Source organism: Strigops habroptila, chromosome 3, assembly GCF_004027225.2.
Source record: "Strigops habroptila isolate Jane chromosome 3, bStrHab1.2.pri, whole genome shotgun sequence".
NCBI classification, from domain to species: Eukaryota; Metazoa; Chordata; class Aves; order Psittaciformes; family Psittacidae; genus Strigops; species Strigops habroptila.
In genome coordinates this window covers 52,502,412-52,529,303 of record NC_044279.2, presented here as the reverse complement: position 1 = coordinate 52,529,303, position 26,892 = coordinate 52,502,412, and the positions used below count along the sequence as shown (strand labels likewise).

Here is a 26,892-nt window from a genome sequence, read left to right as displayed (position 1 = left end):
TAAAGGAATTTCCTTCTTTCAGTGTAATTTCTGCTCTAGAATTTCAAATTTTTTTTTAATTTACTTTTTTTTTTTTAAAGAAAGCTATTGCACAGCAGCATGTTAATAACTCATCATGAGTATAAATACTGCCTTGGTCTTCTTTAAGCTTCTAGCCCACTGGCAACTTGTAACCCTACATTGCTAGCAATATGTTTGACATTGAGAAATACACGAGGGCTTTGTTACCTACCTGGTAAATACACTGTTGCCATATACTACAGCAACATCCCTAGAATATTAGAAGCAGATTGGAAAGTGTTGCTATAAACTTACAGAAAGTACTTCTTTTAAATAAAGCTGATAAAATACAATAAACTATATTAAGGAACTCTTCCTATAATTCATTTCAATTGAACAAATATCATGAACGGAAGCACATTCCAGTTTCCAGATTAAGCTTAATCTTTTAAAATTGCAGTGTTGACACTGAGGCTTAGTGTGGGCAACACATGTGAATGCCATAAACTAACCTTTGGTGCTATGGCTTTTGGAATCAGAATAACCAGTGTGAACCTGTAGTCTGACATAATCCCATAGCAACCTGTTCCTGAACTGACTGCAATTTTAGAAAGACCTTTGGTTTTGCTCTTCCAATTCCATTCTTTAGCTACGTTCAAAACAGCCTTTAAGTAGTTTTAAGAATTTAATAGCTTTAACTTCCTTGCTTTGCATATTTCAGTGAATGCATGTACCAGTATCATTTATGGAAATAAATAAAATTGTAGGTAATGCTGTGGGGTAATGGCAAGGGGTGATTTTGAATAAATGACCACAAGTATTCATATGAAAATATCAATATGACAGCCAGGGCAATCCTCTTCAACTTCTGTTGAAGCCAAAGAATATCAAACATAGTCTCATCATTTCTTTCCACAAGCATGTGATACTTTGCAAGACTGTGCTCTGTAAGAGCAATATTCTGAAAGCTAAGGCTCTACACTCCTTCAATCTCATTGTCAAATTCTCAGTTGCTTCAGTAGTGTAGGATTTACTTCCTGATCTATGAACAGAAAATACTTTATGCTGTATCTTTAATGAGGATGCAATGGCATAGCTTTGTTCACTTAAATAGTTGCAAACCAGTTTCCATATTTTGAACAACAATACTTAATTGGGTGCACATTTGCAGGACCCAGGTCTGAATTGCTCACTTGATATTTATTTAGTTCTTTCATATAGCATCTGCAGGAGAAGAGGCATTATAAATAGTAGAAAAATGTGATTGGAAAAGCTCAAAATATGTCAAGGTAACTTTGCAGTTACAGTATCTGAAATTTCTCTACACTTATTTTAATTGTGCTGTTAACTTCATAAGGTAGTATAGCATGCCACTACCTGTCAAAATGGACATGCGACAGATGCAGCTACTGGTAATTGCAAAACCTATATGTACATACTCTCCAGCTCCTGCTGGCTGTGTATTCGTGTGTATGTGTTTCTTGGCCTTGCAGCCGTTTCACTTGCAACTTTAAAATTTATTGTCCAATCCCAAGTTTACAGAAGGATAGAAGTCTCCAAGATATCAACTGAGCAATTACTCGCTTCACATTAATTAAAATTTCCATGAGACAGGTGAGAGACGGTCAGTTAGTGCTCACAGCAAGAGAGGAACTGAAGTATGGAGTCATCTCCTGGAGCCAGCAGGTATTCCATGCAGAAGCTTGTTCTTAAAACAATTTCATCACTACTCTTATTTTATTGTGAACGATACGCCTTATTCTAAAGGAGCGAACCTTACCTGTCATATGCTACTCTTTTTCTGGACCCTCTCACTTCTTTTTTGAAAAGAGGGATAAAAGGCTTGACACCTGTCTTTTGAGGTGATACAGATTTATAATGGATAAGTAATGATGTGGTTAATTTAGTTTCATTTATCATCATATTCTGGTTATTTGTTTAATATTTTTGATGCAGTCTGTCCTTCAAGAAACAGTTTTCAATGAGCATGTTGTCTTAGACTGTCTTCAGTCTTTACGTAGCATAAAACTGTGAAAAGAATATAAACAACTCAGGTGGTTCCACAGAAAATCTTACTCTTTTGCATGGGACTGCCCTGATTTTTATTTTCCTTTGAAGATAAAATATGGTGAACAGTCATCTAAAAAAAGATCATGCTGACGTTTCCTCTGAGCTTCATTTGGTCTTCACATAATTCTGGAAGGCTTCACTTTTTCATGTCTTTTCTAATGGATTAGTAATAAATTCATAAATGGTTATAAGATGTACTGCTATGAAATTCACTCTTTTACCACATTGTTAATTGCATTGTAATTTCTATCCAGCTGTTGGCTTTTATTTCAGAACAGTGTGATGCCTTTCACACTGTAATTATCAGTTTCCTTCACAGCCTTTTGTAAAAGAGTGTCACGGGTTTCTTTTTTCTTTTTTGAAAGTTGAACAAAGTTGTGTCACATAGATCACAGCAATGAAAGAGGGAATGAGGAAGACTATCTGGGGTCCCTTGCCTATTGCATTTCAGTGTATTGTAGTTAACATGCTACAGGTCCTGAAATATTTCCTTTTATTCCTGACTTCCCACTAGATTCCTCCCATTGGAAGAAGTTTATATAGGATCTGTGCCTTCCTTTGACATGTCTGTAAGCTGTGGGTGAATTTGCATTTCCAACAGTAAACATCTTGTGTGTCCATGTGCAGTGTGGGGAGAAGAGGGGCTTTTATTTACGATCTACTGGGTATGGTAGCCTTGGGAGCTGAGCAGAAGAGCAGACTGATTTTGGCACCACTACTCTTGGTATGTTTTTACATACCAGCTTACCAGTTTCTAACTCTTACCTCAGTTCACTTCACCTTGGACCTTGAAACACTGGTCAGTACTTCCTGTGGTGTGATTCCAGACATTAAATTAATAGCATCATAGAAGAATTTCACTCTGTAAAGAAGATTATTTCTAGCATCTTTCCAATGATTTCCACAAGACTACAGCATCTTTTGTGTTTCCTTTTGAGCATTCTACTCTAACATCATTATCTAATAAATGTGGTCGGGAGGGGGTAGGCATATGGAGAAAGATGTGTGTTCACCATACTTGCATTGCTGACTTGGTTGGAGTCTTCCATAACTGTCTGAAAAATGTATTTGGAAGTATTTATTGAAGTATGGGAAACTTCTTTTTTTGGTGCATGTATTTCTAACTCTTAAAAGATTTTTGTAAAAACAGATGGGATCACTTTTTTAAATTTAATTTTCTGTTTTGTTTGTTTGTTTTTCTAGTTGCTGTATCGAGAATGGGCAAGATACGGAGTATTTTACAAGTTTCAGCCTATTGACCTCATAAGGTAATACAGACTTGCACAACACTAAGGGACCTGGTTCTTAGCTGATGCACATTAAGTTCCTTCCAGTTACTTCAGCAAATGAAATCTTGGATTAATCAGAGCATTAAAAAGAATGTTCTTATTGCTTTTCTGTAGCTCTGATGATAATTTACTGTAACAAAAATACACTAAACAATAATGTACCTTTGGTTTTGTATGGTGTTTATTCCTGGAAGAATGTCATACTTTAGGTTTTTTTTGGTTTTTTTGTTTTTTTTTAAAGTGTTAATTCCTTCAAAAAAGAGAGGAATTTCCATTTACATTGATGATTTTTTGTTGGAGAGTATGGTCACAATATCTGGTGAATAATTAGAATCTGGTGTTCACATCATGAATCAGTGTGAAAGTATTCGATATTGATTTTTTTTACTCCTGGTTTTACAAGGTTTTATTCATCCATATGTGTTCCCCGTGTTTTTGGTAAATCTTGAATTTTGACATTACAAACACAGAAGCTGGGCTTAAAATAGGACAAAACCACATGCTTTTTAAGGAATTTCCATAATATATGTACAAGAAAGTCAAACCAAAACAAAACAATTTTTGTTGTGTACTATAAATACTGAGTAAAGTAAATGTTTGTGAAAACTGCTGGCATGAAATACTCTTACATAACATATCTGTCTAGGAATAAACAAACTATGATACTAACAAATAAATGACTAGGAAAAAATAATTCTGGATAATCTGCATACATAAGAAAGATGACATTTGTTAGTGTTTATCTTAGTAATAGTCAAACTTCAACTAGCTTTTATTATACGATCTGCCCCTAAGTGATGACCTGGTGCAAGTAATACGGATAATCAATAACCTTCTTAAAATGTATCTATTGTATTTTGAATTAAGGTTTAAATGCTGCAGATGATAGTTTTTCAAAGATTTAACCACTAACTTGTAACTTGAGCAGAATTGCTCTTTATTGGAGAGAGACTTTTCAAATTGCCAAATGGTCATGAGACTGTCAAATCTTACTGAGGTTCTGCAAGGCTTTGAAATGTCCTCTTTTCTTTCCTTCATATTTTTGTTCAGGATTAATGTACATTTTGAATAACAGTTATTCCAGGCCAGGCTACTCTATGAAATCGGTAAACTCATAACAAGAATACAGCACTTGGTATGTTCTTAGTAAATATTACAAATGTTAAGTTAAACTGACTGGCTAGAGGAATTCTCAAGTTTTACCAGACCTGACAGCTCAGCTGAATTAAAAATAGAGGTACATCTGCTTACACTCCATCTTAATTTGTATTTTGCTGTCTCCATTATAATGTTGCACTATACTGATATGATTTCATAGAAATTATGTGGTTTAAACTTCTGTGAGAAAAAAAAAGGACCAGACATGTGCAATTGATTCTCTGTTCTCAGAGATTATTTTTCTTGCTTTTATCTTCCATACTTCACTTGACTGCAAGTTTGACTGTTTCCACTAAAATAAATGTGGTTTTTATTTTCTGGGTAAGGTTAGAGCTTTAGAATATATATACCTGAAGAATTACCACCTTTTTCTTTCTGCAACTGGAATAGGTTTTTGCACTTCTGTACCGTGGGGGGTATTTGAGCTCAGTCTCAGTGTGGATGCTTATTCCCTTGGCAAACATCAGCAACACTTTGTGAATTTTGATAATTTACTGTGATCCCTCTTTCTTAGATTGAGCAGATTATACTCAACTTTTTCCTCATTACGTAGACTGTGTAACTGAACAAGTCTATATTCAGACTTCAATGGACAGAAGCAGCGTTTATTTTGCCTTATGCTCAAAGCCCGTTTTGACTGATGTTTTCAAATACTCTGTTTTGAAACTCTGTTGAAGTATGTTGCTTACATAATATTCACATCCCCAAGCTAATTAGACTTTGTAGTCTAATTTTTAATACAACTTGCAACAGTGTAAATCTTTTAAATTATTCCTATTTCATCTTTATTCCGTAAGAATGCAAATTGAAAGTCATTCTTCAACTGAAGTTCCTATGCTGGAACACTAGGTATGGCGCTGTAGAATTATTATAAATCATGCCTGGTGCCTCAGTACCTTGCTTCTGGCAATACTGTTGTTCCCAGTTTCCAAATGATTGTACACCAAAGCTAGGAATCACATTATTTCTTATGCTCACTCTTGGCACAGACCAGGGATTTTGTGAGGTCTCTTCTATTATCTGATATCCTGAGGGAATGCTAACTGCATAGCCAGTCTTAGACTATTTTCGACTTCTTAGTAACATAAAACCAAATAAAGGACCATCATGATATTCACTGACAGTTCCATTCACCCCTGTGTCTTAATCTGTAAAAGTATTCTGCTATGCTTTATGCACCTCTTTGGGCTATAGAGAAAAGCTATTTTTGTTTTTTGTAAATTAGGAAATGCAGTTGTGAATGAGGAGGCTTTCACCAAATAAGAATATGGTGGGTGTTATGTCATCTTTTTAGAATCCTAGAATCATAGAATGGTTTGGATTGGAAAGGACCATGTAGATTGGATCATGTGGTTCCAACACCCCTGCCATAAGCAGAGATGCCTCACCCTAGACCATGTTTGATGATGATCATCTCTGTGGCCCTTAAGCAAGTCCAGAGGAGGGTCATAAAGATGATGAGAGGGCTGGAGCACCTCTGCTGTGAAGACAGGCTGAGAGAGTTGGGTTTGTTCAGCCTGGAGAAGAGGAGGTTCCAGGGAGACCTTATAACAGTCTTCCAGTACCTAAAGAGAGGCTACAACAAATCTGGAAAGGGAGTTTTTACAAAGGCATGTAGTGACAAGACAAGGGGGAAAGGGTTTAAACTGAAAAAGGGTAGATTTATATTAGATATTAGGAAAAAAATTCTTCACTGAGAGGGTTGTGAGACAGTAGCATAGGCTGCCCAAAGAAGCTGTGGCTGCCCCATACCTGACAGTGTCCAAGGCCAGGTTGAACGGGGCTTGGAGCAACCTGGTCCAGTGGAAGGTGTCCCTGCCCATGGCAGGGGATTGGAACTGGATGAGCTTTAATGTCACTTCCAACTCTAATCATTCCATGATTCTATGATTCTATGTATTTCTATTCTACAGCAAAACAATTTCCATTAAAAACTTTAAAGGAATATATAGTGCGGACCATGCAGATAGTACAGTGTAAACTGAAGGTTGATTTGTAAGGATACTCCCTAGGAGTTCCATGAACCTGTGTAAAGAAAACAGGTTTTTATGATTTTTAAATAAATATTAGAGTATGTTAATCAGAGTTTTAATAATGTGATTTTGGAATTAATAGATTTTCTTTAGACCTACTCTCTGCTCAAAGCAGGGCTGGCTTGAAAGCTAGATCAAATTGCTCATGAGTTTTGAAACCTCTAAGAATGGAGATCACCCAGCTTCCCTGGGCACACTTTCCAGCACTGCACCACTCTCAGGAGGAAGAAATTTTTCCTTCTGTCCAGACCAAGTTTTCCTCAGTACAACATACAGCCATTGCCTCTTGTGTCTTAGCAGTGCACTTCTAATGAATTATGGCAAGTCAAGAAAATACACAGCAATTATAAGTAAAATAAAATTTATAAAACCCCCTATTTCTTGTTGAATGCAACCTTTATCACTTAGGAGCTCTAAATTAATTATGGAGTGTCTATGCTAAGGTTACTGATGTCAAAAAGAGGTGATTATCCTTCTGAGACAAAACCTTATTTACCTCCTGGAAAACTGGCAAGTTATTATCTTCTTAATGGACATCTTGAAACACCTGCAGATGGGAACACATGTATGAACTGAATTTCTGGATAGGGGACCATCATCATAGAGGGGAGGTCCGCTTTTGTTATTACTATGAGATTACCTTTTCCTAGGGAACTCAAGCAGAGCTAGCTCATTTTTAATTGTGGTGGAGGTTATTTTAACATTGGTGCTTCTAAAAGCTTCCAGCTCATCAGCTCCTTCTAACCCATCTAATTTTTCATGTTTTCATTTCTGTTTCCTATTGCTAGGATTTCACCTAACTTCTTAATAGTTAACAGGCTACATTATCTATAACACGATTATTTTCAAAGCTCCAAATGCATGTATATGCTTATCTTGCTGTTAAGCCTAAAACTGGGGAGACATGGTCATTGTAAAGATTAAGACTATGTATATAATAACTCTTCTTGCAAGAGTAAGTTGAAAAGTGTGTTAACCAAAATATTATTTATAGTGTATAACATGTAAATCAAAACTTGGGAGTTTCTGTTACTCAAACTGTCTGCCTAATATACTTCCTCCTTCCTTTTTTTAACTATGTTTTTCTTTGGGATGGAAAATTGTTTCAACTTTGTAAGTAATGAATTCTGGACCCTCATTGCAGTGTGCCTGTGTTGAACCAGTCACCCATTTCCCCCTGATCCTGCACTTGAATGCTCTCTTCCTAAAACATAGCAGCCTGTAGCTTTCTTTTCCTGGCAGTTTTTAAGGCACTAACAGACCTCCAATGTTCTGGAGTTTGGCTGTCTCAGCTCTATATACGGTTGCCTTCACTTTCAGTGTCTTGGGGCCTGTATAGTGCAGTGCTTAAGATAGTCTATCAGGCCCCAGAAGTGTTATTTCTGGTTTGCCATTTTACCTTTTTTCTTCTTTCACCAATCTTCACCACAAAAACCCAAAACTGAGTATATCTGCTTACCCTACTTAGGATAGGGCAGTTTTAAAGAGGCAGTAAAATAAGAAAAAGGAGGTTCTGTTGAAATGGCATTTTTATTGTCTTTCGAGATAAGTTTTTCTTCCTTAGCAAAAGTGTGGTTGAGATCAATTTCTGCTACAGCATTTCCCTAACTTTAGCCATCTATCCTGCTTAATACATTAGCAAATCACTGCCTCTTTCACCACAGTGCTTTGTAGCCACATCTTCACCTCCTGAGAGAGAACATTTTCCTCCGAATACTGTCTAGAACTCTAAGAACTTAAAAATAAAGTCTGTGGTACCCTTCCTAATTCCAGAGGTACGCTGAAATGTTTAATAATTTTCTTATGTTAACACTAGGGTTATTGATCCTCAAAGTGCAGATTCACCTGTATGTTTTAATGCCTCTGCTTCCCTGACACTCTTCTGTTATTATTACAAACTAACCTAACCACAGGTCTGATCTTTATTTTTTATGTAATGTAACCACTTTGGCAGAAAACAGCCTTGTAATATGTGGTTGTGTCACAGGGGTTGAACAAACCTCTTGAATGCTTCGCTCAGAGCTGAGCCTAATCATTCCAGAGTAATAGTTTGAAAGAACCTGGTCTAGTGGAAAGTTTCCCTGCCCATGGCAGGGGGATTGAAACTAGATGATCTTAAGGTCCTTTCCAACACAAACCATTCTGGATTCTCTGATACAGCACCCCACTCTGTGGCGGGCTGACTGACCCAGCAGGTCAGTGTTATACTTCCCTGATTCATGGGATGCTGGAGAGGGTCCCCTTATGCTAGGTGGCTAATGACAGTAAAGAAAACAGTTCTTCTTGGTAAATAACTAAATGACTCAGTTCCCATACAGAAATATGAGAAGACCATGCAATTCTTCCCTGACTGTCTTTAGCAGGTCTGTCTTCAACATTTACAAAGATTCTGAGGCTATATGCAAGGCATTCTTTGTTAGGAAAAAGAGGAAGCTTTAAGCCTGGGAAAGTGCAGTAATTGAACAAACATAACATTAAGTAGAAAAATGCCCATGAGCTCTACCAGTAACTTTGGCAGTAGTCCACCTAGCTCCTTTCCAAACCTCTGCTGAGAACGTGCTTGAAGCAATAATCTGAGCATATCTTCTCACTATAACCCTTTTGCACTTTGAGTCCAAGATCTTTTTATAGTTCCAAGGAACTCTATAACAAAGATTCATTCCCAACATGAGGTGCATTCAACTTACAGTTCATCATCCTTAAAGCACTAGCTACAGTGGGTAGTGCTATGCCAGCATCCACTCAGCCTTGGTGTTGTCTTTTGTGCCAGTTTTTACAGCAGAGAGCTTCCTGGAAAGAGCCAGAAGCAGGTGGGACGAACTCCTAGCTGTTGAGAAAGGAACACTTTCTCCACCATTATAATTCTTTCCCCTTTCCAGTGTCTATGTGATCTCATTATCCCTCACAACCCCAGTTTATTTATGAAAGAATTTTTGTATCATGTCATATATCCATTAAATGGACTGTGTATTAGACGCTAGATGCTAGGACTGTACTTTTCATATGCAGTTTTAGGGAATTTCCCTTCCACCTCTGGGACTTCTCATCACAGGACTTACATGAGTGCTCCAGGTTGTGTTTATTTCAAAGCAGAGGGGTTTTGCTAATGGTACGTAAATCAGTGAAGAATTTATATTGAATTTTCTGCTGGATGCAGGCCTGTGACTGGAGTGTGATGATTTACTTACAGCTCTGCATTTCATAGACTTTGCCAGTCCTGTAGGAAGTGGTTCTCTCTCTGTCTGTTTTGGCAAGAGCTTGGTCTTATTTATCGGTGCTTGTATGAGAGATGGTATTTTAAACCAGTGGGCTTGCATTGCAGTGGTGAGGAAAACCAGATACCTGCTTTCTGATAAACATAATTCCCTGGCTTCAGGTCACTGTCTGAGGACTAAGATTCCTTACTCCTTTGGTGGGATTTTCAAAAGCTACATCCAGCAATGGATGTATGCACCTACATCAGGATTTATGCAAAGCCAAAGCTCTGAAGACTGAAGTTACTGTGCAGCTTCCTGGTGGCTCCCCCTTGGACTGTGTGGTTTTGTAGGCAGCTAGAGTTCATTTTTATCTATGTGCAGAATTGTCTCAGGCCAAGTTCCATAGTGCCTGTATGATAACTAAAATTCACAGCCAGGAACTTGTATTTCTTAATAGACTAGAGTGATAGGTCCCAATCCAACAGTTATCTTTGGAGATGTATCAGTGTATTTTGATAGGAAATGAAGCTTGTTCTTTTAAAATGGAGAAACAAAAGCCAGAAGTGGGAATCCACAGGTGGAAACAAAAGAGAAAGTCCTGCACATTTTTATATGCATGCATACAAATACTGCACATTTTTATATGCATGCATACAAATATTTGTAGGCATTTAAAGGTATGTATAGCTGGGAACTGCAGGGAGTAGAAAACAGTTGCTGCATTTGGATGGTTACAGGTCTGCTTCTCTTTCCTTTAAAAGTGCTCTTGATGTCTTAATCACTGTAGAATGTTCTGGCTATGGCATGGGGGGGTGAGAGGATGTCCTTTTCTGACTCCTTGAGCACTGACAAGGGATTGAGACCAACCCCTGTCAGCACTGTACTAGTCAATACTAGTGCATGGGGTTGTTCTTCCCCAGATGCAGGACTTTGCCCTTCTCCTTGTTGAACTTCATAATGTTCCTGTCAGCTCATTTCTTTAGCCTCTTGAGGTCCCTCTGAATGGCAGCATGACCTTCTGGCATATCAGCCACTCCTCCCAGTTTTGTGTCATCTGCAAACTTGCTGAGGGTGCATTGTGCCCCATCATCCAGATCATTAATAAAGGTGTTAAAAGAGGCCTGGACCCAGTATTGACCCCTGGGGTACACTGCGAGTCACCAGCCTCTAACAAAACTTTGTGCCACTGACCACTACCCTCTGGCCTGGCCACTCAACCAGTTTTCAATGCACCTCACTATCTGTTCATTCCACCCATACATCAACAGTAGTTCTATGAAGATCTCCTGAAAAACAGTGCCAAGTGCCTTATTGAAATCCACATAGACAATACTCACTGCTCTTCTGTCATCTACCAGGTCAATCACTTCATCATAGAAGTTTATCAAGTTGTTCAAGCATGACTTGCCTTTGGTGAAGCCATGCTGACTACTTCTGATGATTTGCTCAGCTTTAATGTGTCTGGAAATGGATTCCAGGATTAGCTGCTCCATCACCTTCCTTATGACTGAGGTGAGGCAGAACCTGTAGTTCCTTAGGTCCTCGTTCTTGCCTTTCTTGAAGATGGTGGATGACACGTGTTTTCCTCCAGTCTTTGGGTACTTCTCCCAGTTATCACCATCAAGCAAAGATTATCAAGAGTGGCCTTGAAATGACATCTGCCAGCTCCCTCAGCACTTACGTATGTCCAGTCTGCTGAAGTATTCCCTGACCTGATCGCCTTCTACCAAGGCTGCATCTTCCTTTCTCCAACCTTTCCCTCTGATCCCTGGGACCTGGGATTCCTGAAGGCTTGAAAGGTAATGAACCAGAAACTCTTGCATGCCTTTAATTTACAGGATGCATTTGAATGTGTTTTGTTTGCCATTTGTCACAGTCTCAGAAGTCTTGAGCACTTGCAGTTTAAATTTTAATTAAACATGTTCTGTATCTCTCTTAGTGTCTCAAAATGACAAGAGGCAAGTCTTGCTATCTCAAGGTGTGCAGTAATACTGTGACTAAAAAGAATTTATTACACTTGGCTTTTATTGGAAATTATACATCTCTTTATTAGCCACTAGATGGAGTCTGTCTGACAGTAGTAATACAGTGCAAATACTACAAGTACTTACTGAAGCAAATGCATGAAATTAATTCAGTCTCTGTAGTAAGGCTCAGCTATATTAACTCGAAAAGCAAGAGAGCTTTCATGAAATATTAGTTATTATAAATCAAAGTTATTTGTGAGAATTCAGTATTTGAGCTTCAAACTCCGTTAACCTAGGTGAAGAAAATTGTGCAAATTATCTTGTGAAAAATAAAGATTAGGAAAGTGAGAATATAAGAGTGAACCTCACCTTTGTTCAAGGTAAAAACTTGGGGAAACATCTCATTCGCAAGTAAAGAACGGCCAGAAAAGCAAGTCTTAATAGGTGTTAAAAACATAGGAAGAAAAAGACTAGGTAACCACCCTGACAGTCTAAAATAAAGGCAGATTCACTGTATCATATTAAATAGCTTATTCCTTATTTGTAGGAGCTTTTAGAGTTATTATGACAGAAAATGTTGTATGTACAACTGAATGAATTATTTGTTTCTTACATAGGGTGTCTCTTGGTGTGCTTAGGTGTTTATAGAGTAAAACTGTACTCCTTTCCTCATAGGTAACCTGTATTAACTTACATTAGTATTGACTCAGCCTCAGGTAGCCAGGCTGCCTTCTGTGGATTTTTAATTTGCCAGGTTTGGAGGATTACTGACATTTTAATACTAAAGTGTGCTAGAGAATAAAGTAAAGAAAGGTAAAGAGAGACACTGAGTGTATCACCTAGTCTCAGAGACACAGAACATTTGCAGGCAAAGATCATGACATCAACAGAATAATATAATCAGGCACTTAATACTTTCAGACGCTAAGGACTGCTTAAGGTTAAGGACTGCTATCACTGTACCTAAAGTGCTATGTATGAGTACGTTATTATTTTTATATTCCAGCATGTCATATTCTCTTTGTGTCTAGCTGCCTGATAAGAGGTCTCTTTAACTGTGGGAATCTGGACACTTTATGAAGGCCATGCGCTAATCAAATAATGCTCTGTAGAAGCACTGAAGCATTCTCCTGTAATGGAGAGAAGAATGCAGTTATAGTGCTTCTGACTAACCAGCATCAAGTTGCTTGCTTATGCAATTGGTAGGTAGTCAGCCTTGATTTCTCTCTCAGTCACATTACATGTCTATTTATTATGCTTCAATTGCTCCTTGAATTACTGTCAGTAAACAAAGGCTTTTTAATTTAATAATTCACCACCACAGACTATGCCCTTTCAGTTGTATTCTGACAATTTCTTGGAGTGGAAGCCATAAAGTTTGTGAGTCTCAAGCTCAGTGAGTGGCTAGTCCTGGTTTTCTTTATAGGGTAAGGTTTCATCTTTTGCTATTTTAAATTGCAGTTAATATACAAATTCTGTGATTCTATTCTAGATATTTTTCTCAGGTTTTTGAATACATTAGAATTTGAGAAACTAAATATTCCCTTTCTCCATACACATCACCTTCTCCATAAACAGTACCTTGTTACTGTATTGATAGCACTTATTTCTTAAGAGCCAAGAGACTAGGGGAAAGCATAGCTTTACATCTAAAAAAATTTCTGTTCTCTAAGGAGTTGCAATATTTTGACAGTGTTTTTTTGTCCTATAATGGTTCACAAGTAATGTTTCACAGTGTCCTGGAAGAAAATATATCTTGGTTGATACAATCTGTAACTTAGGTGGGTTTCGCTCCAGACTTCCCATACCACTGGAGGACACAGCAAGTATTTGTTAACTAATGTTTTCGAACAAGAACTTCAACTAAAAGGGATTAAAAGGCCCTTTTGGCAGTTTGCTTCGTTCTGCTTTCAGGCAAAAAGGGTCAGATTTGTAGTTTCTCTGTTGGTCTTTGGTGAATGCTCCTTGTCAAAAACACTGCAGATGACTCAGTGCATTACTTGCTAGAGAAAATACACAGGGTATGAAGTCTTTCATAGATATCAAAAACCAGGATGTGGCTCTGAACATTTTTCCAGGTCTTACTGATCTGGTACCAAGTGTTCCAGAGTGAGTGAGCGACATTTGCAGATGTGGTCACAATCATGAATTTTAGAACTAGCTTTCAGCATTTGCGTTTGGTTTAGAGTTCTTGTACAGGCTTATCCACTATTTTCACAAACCCTCAGAATCACTCTCTACTGCACAGTCTTGGTCTCCATCTCCAGTTTAGGGAAAACCACATGCTCTTACCTTGGACAGAGGCTCCTTTCTTTGCTATATGCAGAACCAGTTGACCTTCCTAATGAACTTTTTCTTTCCTGCCTTGGACTCAGCTGTATTGTAATTTAACTGAGGTTCTGTGATTGTTTTTTTTTCCCTCCTCTTAAAATTTTAATGAAAAAAGTTTTTCAGTCTCTTGGCAAGTTGTTCCAAGGGGTGTTGTCTTCTGCCAGGAGCCTTTCTTGGCTTCCATATTGCTCCATTTGGTGCACTCTTTGTATATCTGGATTTAGCACTGATACATTTCTTCTTGGGACTGTCTGCACAGAATATGTGCATATATGCTGTCAAGCACAAACACGGTAGAAATCTCTAGGATCTCTGGATGCACAGCAGCCTCAGTGCTGCTGCTGAGCAGTAATTCCACCCAGGTGTCCCAGATGGTTGTAATAAATGCTTGAATCCTGCCCTGAGAAAATTTTCAAGTGGAGAAAAAATGACAAATCCAGGAAAGCTTGTACATAGGCAACTCTACTTGGAGTGAAACGGTGTGGTATATGGAGGTATTATGTCCTGTTCCTGGTTCAGTTATAATGACTGGCCTTTTTTCTATACTTCAGCAGTCTTTCTGAAATAAATCTACAGTTTTGAGATGGAAATTTCAATTTGTTGGTAACTGTTATTTCAGAAACAAGGAAAAATATCCTATGTTCTGAACTTAATAAGTGCTAGAGATTAGTTCTATGCTCGTAAGGGTATTCATTATTCTGCTTTTGGTTTAATGGTAGATTTTCTTTTGGTGACAAAGCCCCCTGAAAGAATTAATTGTATTCCTCTTCAACAGGTTGCTGTTTTCTCCACCGTTTTGCCACAGCTGTTCATAGACCTACACTGTGAACTGGCTTGCTGTGGGTCAGAGAGGGAATGCACACCTGTGCTGGAAGCTGGGGAGGGAAAGAAAGTTTTTAAATTGGCTCTGGTAGCAGAGATGTTCTGACATGAAACTGTACTTTGAGAAGACTGCTTGTCATTTCTTCTGACAGCAGAAACACCAGAACTATGCCCAAAATCTGTGTGAATATGTTTATTTTGAAAGCATAAGTAATACATGTGACTTGTTTGACCATTTGTACAGGGGAAAGCCTACCCAATAAGTAACTGTAAATTAGTTTGGTTTTGCATAGAAACTATTCCACCGCTGTAAGTGTGATGGAATGAATTGTGGCAACCATGAAAAATCAGCTGGCCTAGAATGGCATGTGGAAATGCAAAAACTGAAAAGTTTTGAACAGATTTCCCAGTTAGGTGACTCAATATCAACAGTGTCTTTTCCTTGCTTTTTTTACTTTGTTCCTGAACAGCTCCAGAGTTCTTTCCAGTGTGTGTCACGCACCACATGCTTTATTCACATTCCAGGTATCCCACACTTGTTTTCACAGAGTCAAATATAGGGGTTTTTTAGTTCTCTCTTTCTCCCCCCTTCCCCAAATCTTAGTCAATTTATAAATTGCACAACTTGGCATGGAAGCACTGTGACCAACACGCAAACATGGCATTTAATTATCAGTTATTCTTTTTGATGTTGGTTTGGCAACCGGACAGACAGAAGTGCATTGCAGATGTCTGGTTCAAGTGTTATATGAGTGAAGCAGAGGGAACTGAGTAAACATTTTTGCTGTGTCCTTCTCAATACTTATTCTAATTCTGCTATGAGAGAGAATACACTTCCTATAGGTGGTTGTTATATTTTTTAATGCTGTTTCTGATCACTTGCTCGAAGTACAACTTTTGTTCAGCTTCTGAAGGAGTTAGGATGATTTGGCTAAATCTTTCCTAAAATACACAATTCTTACTCTAGAGAACATAGTGCTTGATAGGTGGCCATTTTACCAGTGTTCGAAAAGTCTTGGAAAGTGAAAGGCACAAAATTTTGCCTTGTACTGTAACAACATACAGAAAAAAATTCTTGGCTGCTGCTTCTGATAGGTGCAGCACACGTTTATTATCAAAGCCTTTTACCCCTTGCTTTGGATGAGAACTGCTGTCCTCATTGCATATGTATATATAGAGGGACATTTCTCTACCTTAGCATACACCTGATGTGGAAATAAAGCTCATGCAATACAGAGGGCATACTTTTTTTTTTTTTTTGTGGCACTCTGCAGTGGGCCATCCATGAGCATACTTTGGAAAGTCCTTAACTTTGTCTGGATATATGTGATCTTGGTGTGAGTTAGCTACTGAGCCAAAACTCCTGTCTCAATTCTCCCCTTTTTGCATGGCAACATAAATCATTAGTAATTCCTTGAGGATAATAAAGTAAAACTGGATTTATCCCAATGTAAATGAGAGAAGATGGCAAGATCTTGGTGTAAAACTTGTAAAACTTCCTTTTCTTGATGTACATCTTACTCTACCCTTAGAGAAAACATTTTCTTCCCTTCATTCACTGCAGTCATTCTATTTTTTTTTCCTTTTTGTGTGAAAATATATAGGGTTACTATGTTCATATTTGAGAAAACTTATAATTTTGTTTTTTAAGTGAAATAGCATTGCAATTTGCTAACATGAAACTATTAACTTGAGTAGGGGTGGAATGCCTTCAAACTTTGTGAAAAATATGCCAGTGCAACTTTCTTATGAGATTTTTAGAGGGGTGCTACAAAGAAAACCACTACATGGTACTAAAGTCTAAGCCCAAAATTGCTGTGTGTAGTTGTTGTTACAGGTGGTCACAGGTGTCTACAGAGACTTGACTCCTATTCAGAGCAATGGGAGAACAATTCTTAGGATATGTCAAAAAAGGAAGGAACATATCCACGTTCTGTTTTTCTGGCTTGATAACTCAAGATAAATTCAGATTTAAATTTATCATCATGTTTCCAAATAACATCATTGTTTCTCCTTAGATTATTTCACTTTCTGACACATTGGTGGACTGAGCTTGGGCACAGCAATCTTAATTATTTTTCTTTTTTAAAACAGTTAAGCCACAGAACGTTGTGCAGTTTTCTTGGCAACTGCTTTTTTCCATGCTGCCAGGATATTGTTGAGCTTCTCTCACTTTCTCTTGGCATGGATGCAAAGACCAACCTTGTCTTTATAGGTTGCAGATTGAATTTATCACTGGAAGGCTTAAAAATTCTAGAGGAAGCCTCATGAGCCATAAGCTTCAACTTCATGGACCCTAGTCAACTGCTCTTCACTCTAAAGTTTCTGGCGTCTAATTCACTTTAATTCATTTTCAGTGGTAATTTGTGTCCCTTTGTCAAAAGAAATAGAACAGCTTAGATGATTGTGAATTATTTTCATGTCTGCTTTGACCTATTTGGAACACTTTACTAGCTATGCATGTTGCCTAACTCTACAAATAAGGAAGCAGTAAGAAGATAATCAGAATATTTCCCCCTCTCCTTCTTGTTCCGTGTTGTTAGGATGCATTCAGTAATGTTTGCCTTACTGGCAAATGCAAAGTGTCACTTCCCAATCAGGAGGAAACTGGAGAGCAAATCGATTTGCCCTCTGCCACTTCAAGGCCATTGCTGTTATATGTTGACTCATTCGTTCTGCCACCATAGCGTGAACGTATGTCTCTCTGATTCAAATGCAATGAGTGCTCTCTGTATAGTTGTTTTCTGTCTAGCATTCCTCCATATTATTTTATGGCTTGGATATGCTTCTAGCTGTGTTGCTTTTTATGTATATTTAGTTTTATTTTAGTGATAGTGAGGTTTTGAGCTCTTCGAAACTCTCGATGTTTTGCAATATTTGTAATAACTCCTAACACTACTTTGGAATGATCAGTGAGTTTCATCTATGTTTAGTTTACTTCTTGCAGTGTGATTCATGCAGATGTTGGGCTGAGTACTAACACAAATTTATCAACATCTACAATAAACTTTTCTTCAGAGAAGAAGCTGGTTGTTTGGTGTGGTTTCTTTTTTTTTCCAAACTGGCTGTCCAAAGACTATTAATTAGTCAAAAATACTATTTCTGAAAAGCCAGTGCTTAGTGTGCAAGTAAAACTTCCTTCTTTAACAGGAACTCAAGGTTGCTAGTCTTTTAAGATACCAAAGGATGTTGTCAATATGCTCCCATAAATGTAATTTCCATGGCTCTTACCAATTGATTCCAGAACTACAGAGGCAAGGAATGATGGCATATCTAGATACTCTTCTGAAGAGACAAATCCTTTCCAATGTTTTCAACTAAACATTTGGTTGAAATTCTGCTATTCTTAATGGAAGTGAGGGATATTTCACTGACTTCACTTAAGAGATGCAATAGCTGTGATCCTTCACAGGCAGGTATTAAATGTATATCACAATGATACAGGACCGTCTTTAATTTCTCAGAATGGAGAACCTCAAACTACCTGAATCACCCCCTTCATTTGGTGATACTGACTTCAAGATACTTAAGGTTTTCATCCATGTCTTTCTTTGACAATTAGTATTTTGACTTTCAGTGTTTATTTAGAATCTGTAAAACACATTTGAAAATTATACAATTATACCCTTGACACGTAATTTTTTTTTTTTTCTTTTTTTTCAGAAAGTATTTTGGAGAAAAGATAGGACTTTATTTTGCATGGCTGGGTTTATATACAGAATTCCTCATTCCATCTTCAGTAGTCGGGATTATTGTATTCCTTTATGGATGTATAACCATTGAGAGTGACATTCCTAGGTAACCTTCTCTGTGATCAATAATCTGTTACTTGAAAATTACAAGACTGTGCTTTTTGTTTGTAATCCTTAGCGAGAATAACGGCTTCTAACATGTCTGAAGAGCGGTGATGTATCATTAACAACCCTGTGAGCATAAGAAATACACATGCATTAGGTAGATGAGACATTTGAATGACACACGTTTATTTGGCTCTTTGGTTTTGCAGCTCCTGAAACAGAAATGTTCAGTTTATTGCATTATTGTAAGTTCTTTTTTATGACATCCATTTGTGTTTTTATGAATGCTCATATCAGAAACATTCATTATGAATGCTCACCCAGTAAGACATTGTGCAGAACTCACTGAAGTTACTACAAATACGTTGTCCGGATTACTTTGTTCTTGGTAAAATCAGGGTATTTACACAAGTAAGATGAACAAAAGTTAGCAGATTTAGCATATTTGGTATCCACAGCATTCTCCTTGACAGTTACAAAGAATTGTTGACTTTTGTGCCATGTCCTGAGGGTGTTATATACTAAACAAAACCTGCCAAATTGACACAGTGATGTTAATGCTAATTAAAATGCATTAAAATGCTATTTAATGATGGTCAATATAGGAACAATCATAATCACAGTCTGCTTCTCAGTGAGAAAAACTCAACACTTCCTCTGTTATCTGTCTCTGGTTCTTATGGAGGCAAGGTTCTGGATTACCAGTATTGCTGGTCACACTCGCTGTGGCAGTTCTTGCATTCTCTCAAATGAATTGGCAACTTTTAAAGTTAAAATTGGCAACTTACTGAAGTAAGACATTATTACTGATAGGTAAATGAGTAACAACACATCTGAGTCAGGGTTTGTTTTTTTTAGCTTGAACTCAGTGAGTCTTGGTGGGCTGTGGGAAAGCTTGTGCTAACATTTAAACTTAAGTGAGATTTATGGCTAAGATGCATCTGCAGCACCCTCTACTGCCTTTTGAAATAGAAGAGAACATTACTTTAATGATATGATAGCTGGAAACAGCTGTATGCCTTTCAAAGGATATAATATTAAACATACTGATACTACAGTTCGAATAATTCTTTTTTTCATTTGATGTCATAGAAAAATGCTATTTAATGCTAGCCAATATAGGAACAATCATAATCACAATATGCTATCAATGAAGCAATGTTAGAAGTCTTTCTTTCGCTTACAGTCGTGGCAAGGACTCTTGAGCTTTGCACCACTTACTTCACTTGAATAAGACTGTACAGCTATGAAGGTCTTCCACATGCAAACCTTGTGAAAAAACTGGAAAGCATAGTCAGCAGTGTCAAGCAGGCTTATTAAAGAGATAGTGATGATGATTTTTTAAAGATTTTTAGAAACTGTGTAAATACAGAGCAAATAAGACTAAGAATTAAAATAACAACCTTAAAGTAAGGTCTGTAAGAATCTCTTATCTCACATTTTCCAGAGGACAGCAGAACAAATGCTGTAAACTGAGGGAAAGGAAATACAATTTAACATCTGAATATATGAGGCAGAAGTGGAAGCTTTCTAGTTTTTATAAGATTTACTGTTGGGGAGGGGGAATTTCTCCCCCCTTTTTTTTTTTTTTTAAGTTTTGAAAATTAGGTTAGCACTCTGTGCTAGAAAGACAAGGAGCTATGAAGACCAAGAATACCACATCCATATTCAACATTCAAAGTTGAGAATCCTGAAAAGTAAAGGTATCTGATTTCTTGAAACCACTGTGCACACAATATCTGAACACCCCTAAAACATATCAGTATGGGTGTCTAAAATAACTCCTTACACTTGAAGAATTTAGCCAAAACCTAGTGATATAGTTGAGAATTGGTGTTAAAGTCCTATGCTGGGAAAACAACCATTGCTCTTATAAACGCCTCACAAATAAAATGCAGGGTAGAGGTGAATCTCAAAGAAAATGTTGTGAAATATAACATCCCTGCTAAGAATGAGATGGTTGGCTGGTGTAAGTCTTTAAAATTCAGTACACGTCAGTTTACATCAAAACCTAGCATATCTTGCAAATGATGTTGCAGATCTATTCTGTCTGTGACACAGACCAACCAACATGCCTGGGTGCTGGTTCTGGCTTTTATGCAGACTCATATGGCCAGTCCTGATACACAAAGTAGCACAGTATTTGACATGGATTTTTGTGCCAACATGTTAGAAATAAGTGTTTTATCAAGGGCACAGAATTCCTTTTACTGTGGTTCATCTCAGTCTTCAGTGATGCAGTCTTCTGTAATTCACTAGTACAGTGTAGTGATTAGATTGGTTGCTGTGTTGCACTGGTTTTCTGCTAGTAAATTGCCTATAAGTATTTTAATATTCCAGGGCATGGCAATGTGCTTTGAAGAAACACACAGCTTCTGTTCTCTACAAGTGCAAGCCACATATTCTGCAAAGAGCTTGTAATAGCTATGATATGCTGCTTGATATCATTACTGTATATCACCCTTTTCTGAGTCATAATACTCAATTTGTGCACTTGTCATTCATAGTAATGAAATGTGCGACCAGCGCAATGCCTTCACCATGTGCCCCCTATGTGAAAAGTTCTGTGATTATTGGAACCTCAGCTCTGCTTGTGCTACTGCTCGAGCTAGCCACTTGTTTGACAACCCCGCCACAGTCTTCTTCTCCATCTTCATGGCTCTTTGGGGTGAGTATTGCTTTGCATGTTAACAGTGTCATTTGATCTTTGGACTCCTGTCAGAAGTGAAAGCTGCAATGCACAGCAGTAGAACAAATAGTAGCCTTACGTATAATGAAGTGCTATTAGATTAAATGTGATACCTATGGCTTTATGAAACTGATAAGCCTCAGAAGGCCAGTGCAGGGCTGTCTGTGCTGATACTGGAGAAAACAACATTACGAGACTTTCCGCTGTCAACAGCAAGCTTGCGAGTAAGTGGAGAGGAGTTGGGTAGTTCAGTAAAGAAAAATGTGTCCTTTCTGTCTCTACTGGCTTGTTTAATGGCACTTCTAATCCTTGCTATGTTTTTTCTTTATTTTTCTTCATTTTCTGTCCACATAGAATCATAGAATCATAGAATAGGTAGGGTTGGAAAGGACCTTAAGATCATCTAGTTCCAACCCCCCTGCCATGGGCAGGGACACGTCACATTAAACCATGTTGCCCAAGGCTCTGTCCAACCTGGCCTTGAACACTGCCAGGGATGCAGCATTCACAGCTTCCTTGGGCAACCCATTCCAGTGCCTCACCACCCTTACTGTAAAGAACTTCTTCCTTATATCTAATCTAAACTTCCCCTGTTTAAGTTGGAATCCGTTACCCCTTGTCCTACCACTACAGTCCCTAATGAACAGTCCCTCCCCAGCATCATTATAGGCCCCCTTCAGATAATGGAAGGCTGCATGACAAGCCCCTTTAACATCTTCTGCATTTGGGGCCAGAATGTATTTGGGGATTGGTATGGTGGAGGCAGCTGAAAGGGTTTAATTTAAGCACAGAGTGCATTTCCATGTGGGACAACTTAGTCACATAATTTTATAAAAACTTTATGGGATTCCAAGAACAATGGGAGTATTATTGTTTTAATTATACTATGTTCTAAAGTATTCCATTTAAACAAGCTTGGTTTTCTTCAATGGCAAATATACCCTGTTTTACTGAGGATATCAAAACACTTCATAAACACTAATGAGTGCATTGTAATATTATTCTTATTGTTCTGGCCTCAGCTCTGCCCTGAAAAATGCTTGTGTGTATTATTGCTGGTGTTATGCCCTCATTCACTCTAATCTTGTTTATTCTGAAAGTTAAAGATGTTATTATTGCTACTGTAAAATGATTTTTTATTTCACTATACATTGTTCACAAAATGAAATTTTAATTCTTCATATGAAATTGAACAAATATATTATTTTATCACAGCCATTCCTCTGCAATCAGTGTGTTATGCTTTGCATTGAAATATACATGCATTGAAATTCATATACTTTGAAATTTCACAGCTTGTTTTAGAAATAACTGGTTGGTAGCTTGGTGTTAGGTACGGATAGCATAGGGTTTTAAGGAACTTGCAGGCAGAACAGAACATAGAAGGAAGAGGTTTTTGTTTACAGTTCCTGGAAACCCTTCAGCAGGAGTTAGAAAATATGTAAGTGCTATCACTGAGAGAAATGACAAAAGATGATAAATTCATAGACTCTCACAATGACTTATTTTCTTACTTCAGATTGCTGCCAATTACAGAGTAGACTGGCAGAATAAGATTAGCAGTTTACCTGCTGCCATAAAGCATGCAATACACTGCCTTGTCCAAGTTTCAATGTGGCTGTTTGGACAGTGTGTGTATGAATGACAATTTATGTACTCTTTCATAGGCAAATAATATTTTCCTGACAGAGAATCTGTACTGTAAACTTGCATCCATGCAAATGATCATTTCCATGCAGCCTCATCCAAAACAATCGTATTTTAGTATCAGCAATGCAATGTGCAAAGCAAAATGTTGATATATTATTGCACTAAAACAAATTAGTAGAATCTGTCAAGTAACAGAAAGGAACAAAAAGTTCCGTATGCATTGCTTTTCAAAGAAGGCATGAAAGAAAAACAAAATTCTTTCTGAGCTGTAGCCCCCCTTCAAAAATATTTCAAATAGATTGGAAAAGTCTGTTCTTGGGACCACGATAACTGAGCTTGTCAGTGAAAGAAAATTCAGCCATCACACACAAAGAACAGAAAAGTGAAATAAAGTATCCTTTACTAACTCTGCCCAGCTTGCCTATTAAGTATTAGATTACACCCAATTTGTTTCCTTACTACTAGAAAACTGTACTGGTTATATCTAGACCTCATTCTGCTGAATGACAGATCTCATTCACGCACCTAACCAGCTTGCCTTAGTATCTTGAGTAAATGTCTAATTCTACACTGAATAAATGTTGCCTGAATGTTTTGTTGTAGGATATAGTATAGTGATGTGTAATCTGGCGTGTCTTATGACTTAGAATTGTATACTTGGAAAGCAAAGTGTGTTAGTTTGAGCTGGCTTAATTTCGTGACACTGTTGGGCACAAGAAGGGTTTCATCCTGCTAGCCTTCTCCCGTTCAGTAAAAGGCAGATGACACTATATGTTAATATCTTGAAATGAATCATGCTTCTACTAACTGATTGTGATGCCTCATAAAGTATCTTTGTGATTCCAGAAACATTGTTTGCAAATGACCATATTCACAAATGACAGAGTAATGCCTAGTTAATTGCATTTAATATCACTGGTGTTCTGGGAAGCTGAATTTCAGCTGTCAGATGCATTTATTAGAAGAACAGTTGAATATAATGGAACTGTTTTTCTGCTAGTGTAAGTCAGTGCAATCTTGTTGATTTCAGAACAGCTACTGCATCTAGCCAAATAAATTCTTACATAGCTAAATGTGGAACTGACTTTTTCAATAATAGAAAAAGTGGAATGAGTAATAGCATCCTATAAAATAATCAAATGTTTTTTGTATTTAGGGTATCTAAAAATCCTTGAGTTTTCAGAACATGCTAAATATAGCTTTTATATGTCCTCTGTAAGGAAGGAGCAGAGACTTAATTGCTTAATGTCTGGATTTACTTTCAGTGTTCTGCCAGTCGTGTGTTTAAATGATATTTATTTCTTGCATTGTAGGAGGATATCTGTGCAGAAAATATTGGCAGCTAACTGTAGAAATAAATTCTGCCCTGTAAGAGTCAGGTGATTTTAATAGTAGTCTAACTTTTCCAACTGTTATCTTACAGCTCACACCAAGTGCAGGTGCAGACAAAGGAAGCTGGATCTAATTCTACACTTTTGTGTGTCTTGTAGAACTATCTACAAGATGTTCAAAATGATAGAAACACTGCTATGACCTAACAAGATTTTTACAATCCCCTTTTCACCAGCTGAAAAGGTGAAGCATAAGAAAAATATGTTTATAGATACAGCTTTTATTAGTATAGTGGGTGGTTTTGGTTGGTATATACTGGTTTAGTATTGATATAGTCATCAAAAATAGGTGTCCATGAGTCAAAAGTAAGAAGCGTGATTTCTAATAAATCTGTAAGTTGATAAATTATGAACAGCTAGGCAAAGGGCTATCTGGAAGATAGTTATGAAAGGAAAATCAGGAGACTGTAAATATGAGACAACAGTACAACATTTTTTCCTTCATATGAATGAAAAAGGAAAAGTAGGAGACTGAGGTACTGGCCAGTTCCTTAGAACAAAACCACTCTGTCTATGCAGTAGAAAAACATTCAACTGTACCACTATAACATATTTCAAAAGAAAAGTTTTTTTCTACATATTACTGAGGGTCTTAGTTTACATATAGGTATCAGTGATTTACTTCAGTAGAAGGCTACACCTACCTTATTCATTTGTTTCTGATTGATTAGAAACACTGAAACAGCAAAATCTGTTTGGCCAGTTAAGGGTGTCACAGATTAACACTTAGACCTAATTTTCTTTCATTGTATGCTTTATACTCATGAATTATAGAATGACTCTTGGTAAATTGAGATGATGTTCTTGGGGTGGATAGCAACAAATATGGGATCAGTTCCATTGTCTGACAAGAATTTACTGGTACCTGTGGGCAATCCATATTGTATCTTTCTGTATTTTATTTGTAAAAAGAGAGTCATTATCGCTTCCATGATTTGCTGGTATTCTTTCTTTAAAATTGGGCCAGAGTTTGTTTCTTAGTGCTTATTTATAAAGGGCTGAGCATAATGGGATTCAAATGTCATATTGAATTTATTGAATATATCAAATATTCAAATATAAGTAACACCCTAGTGCATTTGGTTAATAATTTTAGGGTTTTTTTTTTTTGGTTTTTTGTTTTTTTAAGCTACTATGTTCCTTGAACAATGGAAACGTTTGCAGATGAGATTGAGTTACTTCTGGGATCTAACTGGACTGGAGGAAGAAGAAGTAAGTTTCCTCTCCCTGTGCTGATTTGCTATATACATTTTTCTATATCTGAATATATGCATTAATATTTAGATTTATCATGAGCATCCTCCAGCCCAGTGCAATTTGTAGCTAGGTTTTTTCCTAAATTACTATAGTTTATACAGTTTTGAGTACCAATATACCATTAAAAAAATCATCACCTATGTCTTACTGGTCAGCACTCTAATTTTAATAACCAATGTTGAAAAGGGCTGTATGATAACAGTAGATCATTCTTTGCTGAGAAGGCTCATATGCTGTTGCACAGAAGGCAGTAACAGAATGATACAGAATAAATTCTTCATCATATAGATGCTACTTCATTATGCATAACAAAAATTGTGACTATGATTGCAATGTGTCAGGGTAACATAAATAATATTTGCATCCAGGTCTGTGGTGCATCTGTGGTACCTTAGGCCCAAATATCCTGAGCTCTAGGTACTCACCTATAGAGCTGTTGCGAACAACAACAGATGGAGTTAGTTTCTCAAGAATAGTTTTTACGTGCTTTGCAATGAGCCCGTGGGGCTTCTTGTTGTACCTAAATTGACCAAAAATTGCTGGTCAATTAGCATTTACAATGTCTCTATATTTTTTTTTTAGTTCTGCCATAAATATCATACGAAGAACAGGACCCTCCGTTACATATCCTCTAGCAATAGATGTGGCTCTAAAACAGGGTCATATCCAGTAATTCAGATTTGCAGCAATTAGATTCTCTTTTATCATTAATGGTGAGCTGAGCACCTGTATGGAACAATTCAGTGTGCTTTGCTCTCTTCATTGACTTAATAAAATGTGGTCAGGAAGGTGAGTTGCTGGCCTATCTTGATTTTCTGGGAAGATTCATATCCATTTCTTTGTGTTCCAGCACAGTTCCTTAAACAACAGACCATCTACAACCCTCCAGTTCTGCTACTTGAGCTCAGCTCAAACAGGATGTAGAGTGCAAATAACATAGAAAAAAGTAACCTGACATCATGAACTCCATGATGTAGCATGGTCATAAAGTTATTCCACTTTTGCCTATTCCTCAGATAAGAATCATTGGATAAAATGAAAAAATAATCCTGAGAACAAACAGCAGACTCCAGTGTTCCTTTTATTGCATCATGATGCCATAATACAGCCTTTAGCAATGTCTTTAGTGTAAGGGAGACCTCCCAAATATTCCTTCACTGATGGCTTGAATACAATCTCTTCTATTTTGCCTCTGGTTTCTCAGCTTTTTCACTGCTGTCCATCCAGTTATGATGTGGGTG

At 37.3% G+C, this 26,892-nt stretch overlaps 1 protein-coding gene across 1 annotated transcript in view; it reads left to right on the top strand.

The window, feature by feature from the left end:
• ANO2 (anoctamin 2) overlaps positions 1–26,892 on the top strand; it is a 168,742-nt gene that overhangs the window by 44,409 nt on the left and 97,441 nt on the right. The window contains exons 10-13 of the mRNA XM_030480569.1: positions 3,274–3,338; positions 18,531–18,665; positions 21,172–21,332; positions 25,524–25,606. Of these exons, the coding sequence (XP_030336429.1) occupies positions 3,274–3,338; positions 18,531–18,665; positions 21,172–21,332; positions 25,524–25,606 (444 nt within the window). The remainder of the gene's footprint in view (positions 1–3,273; positions 3,339–18,530; positions 18,666–21,171; positions 21,333–25,523; positions 25,607–26,892) is intronic.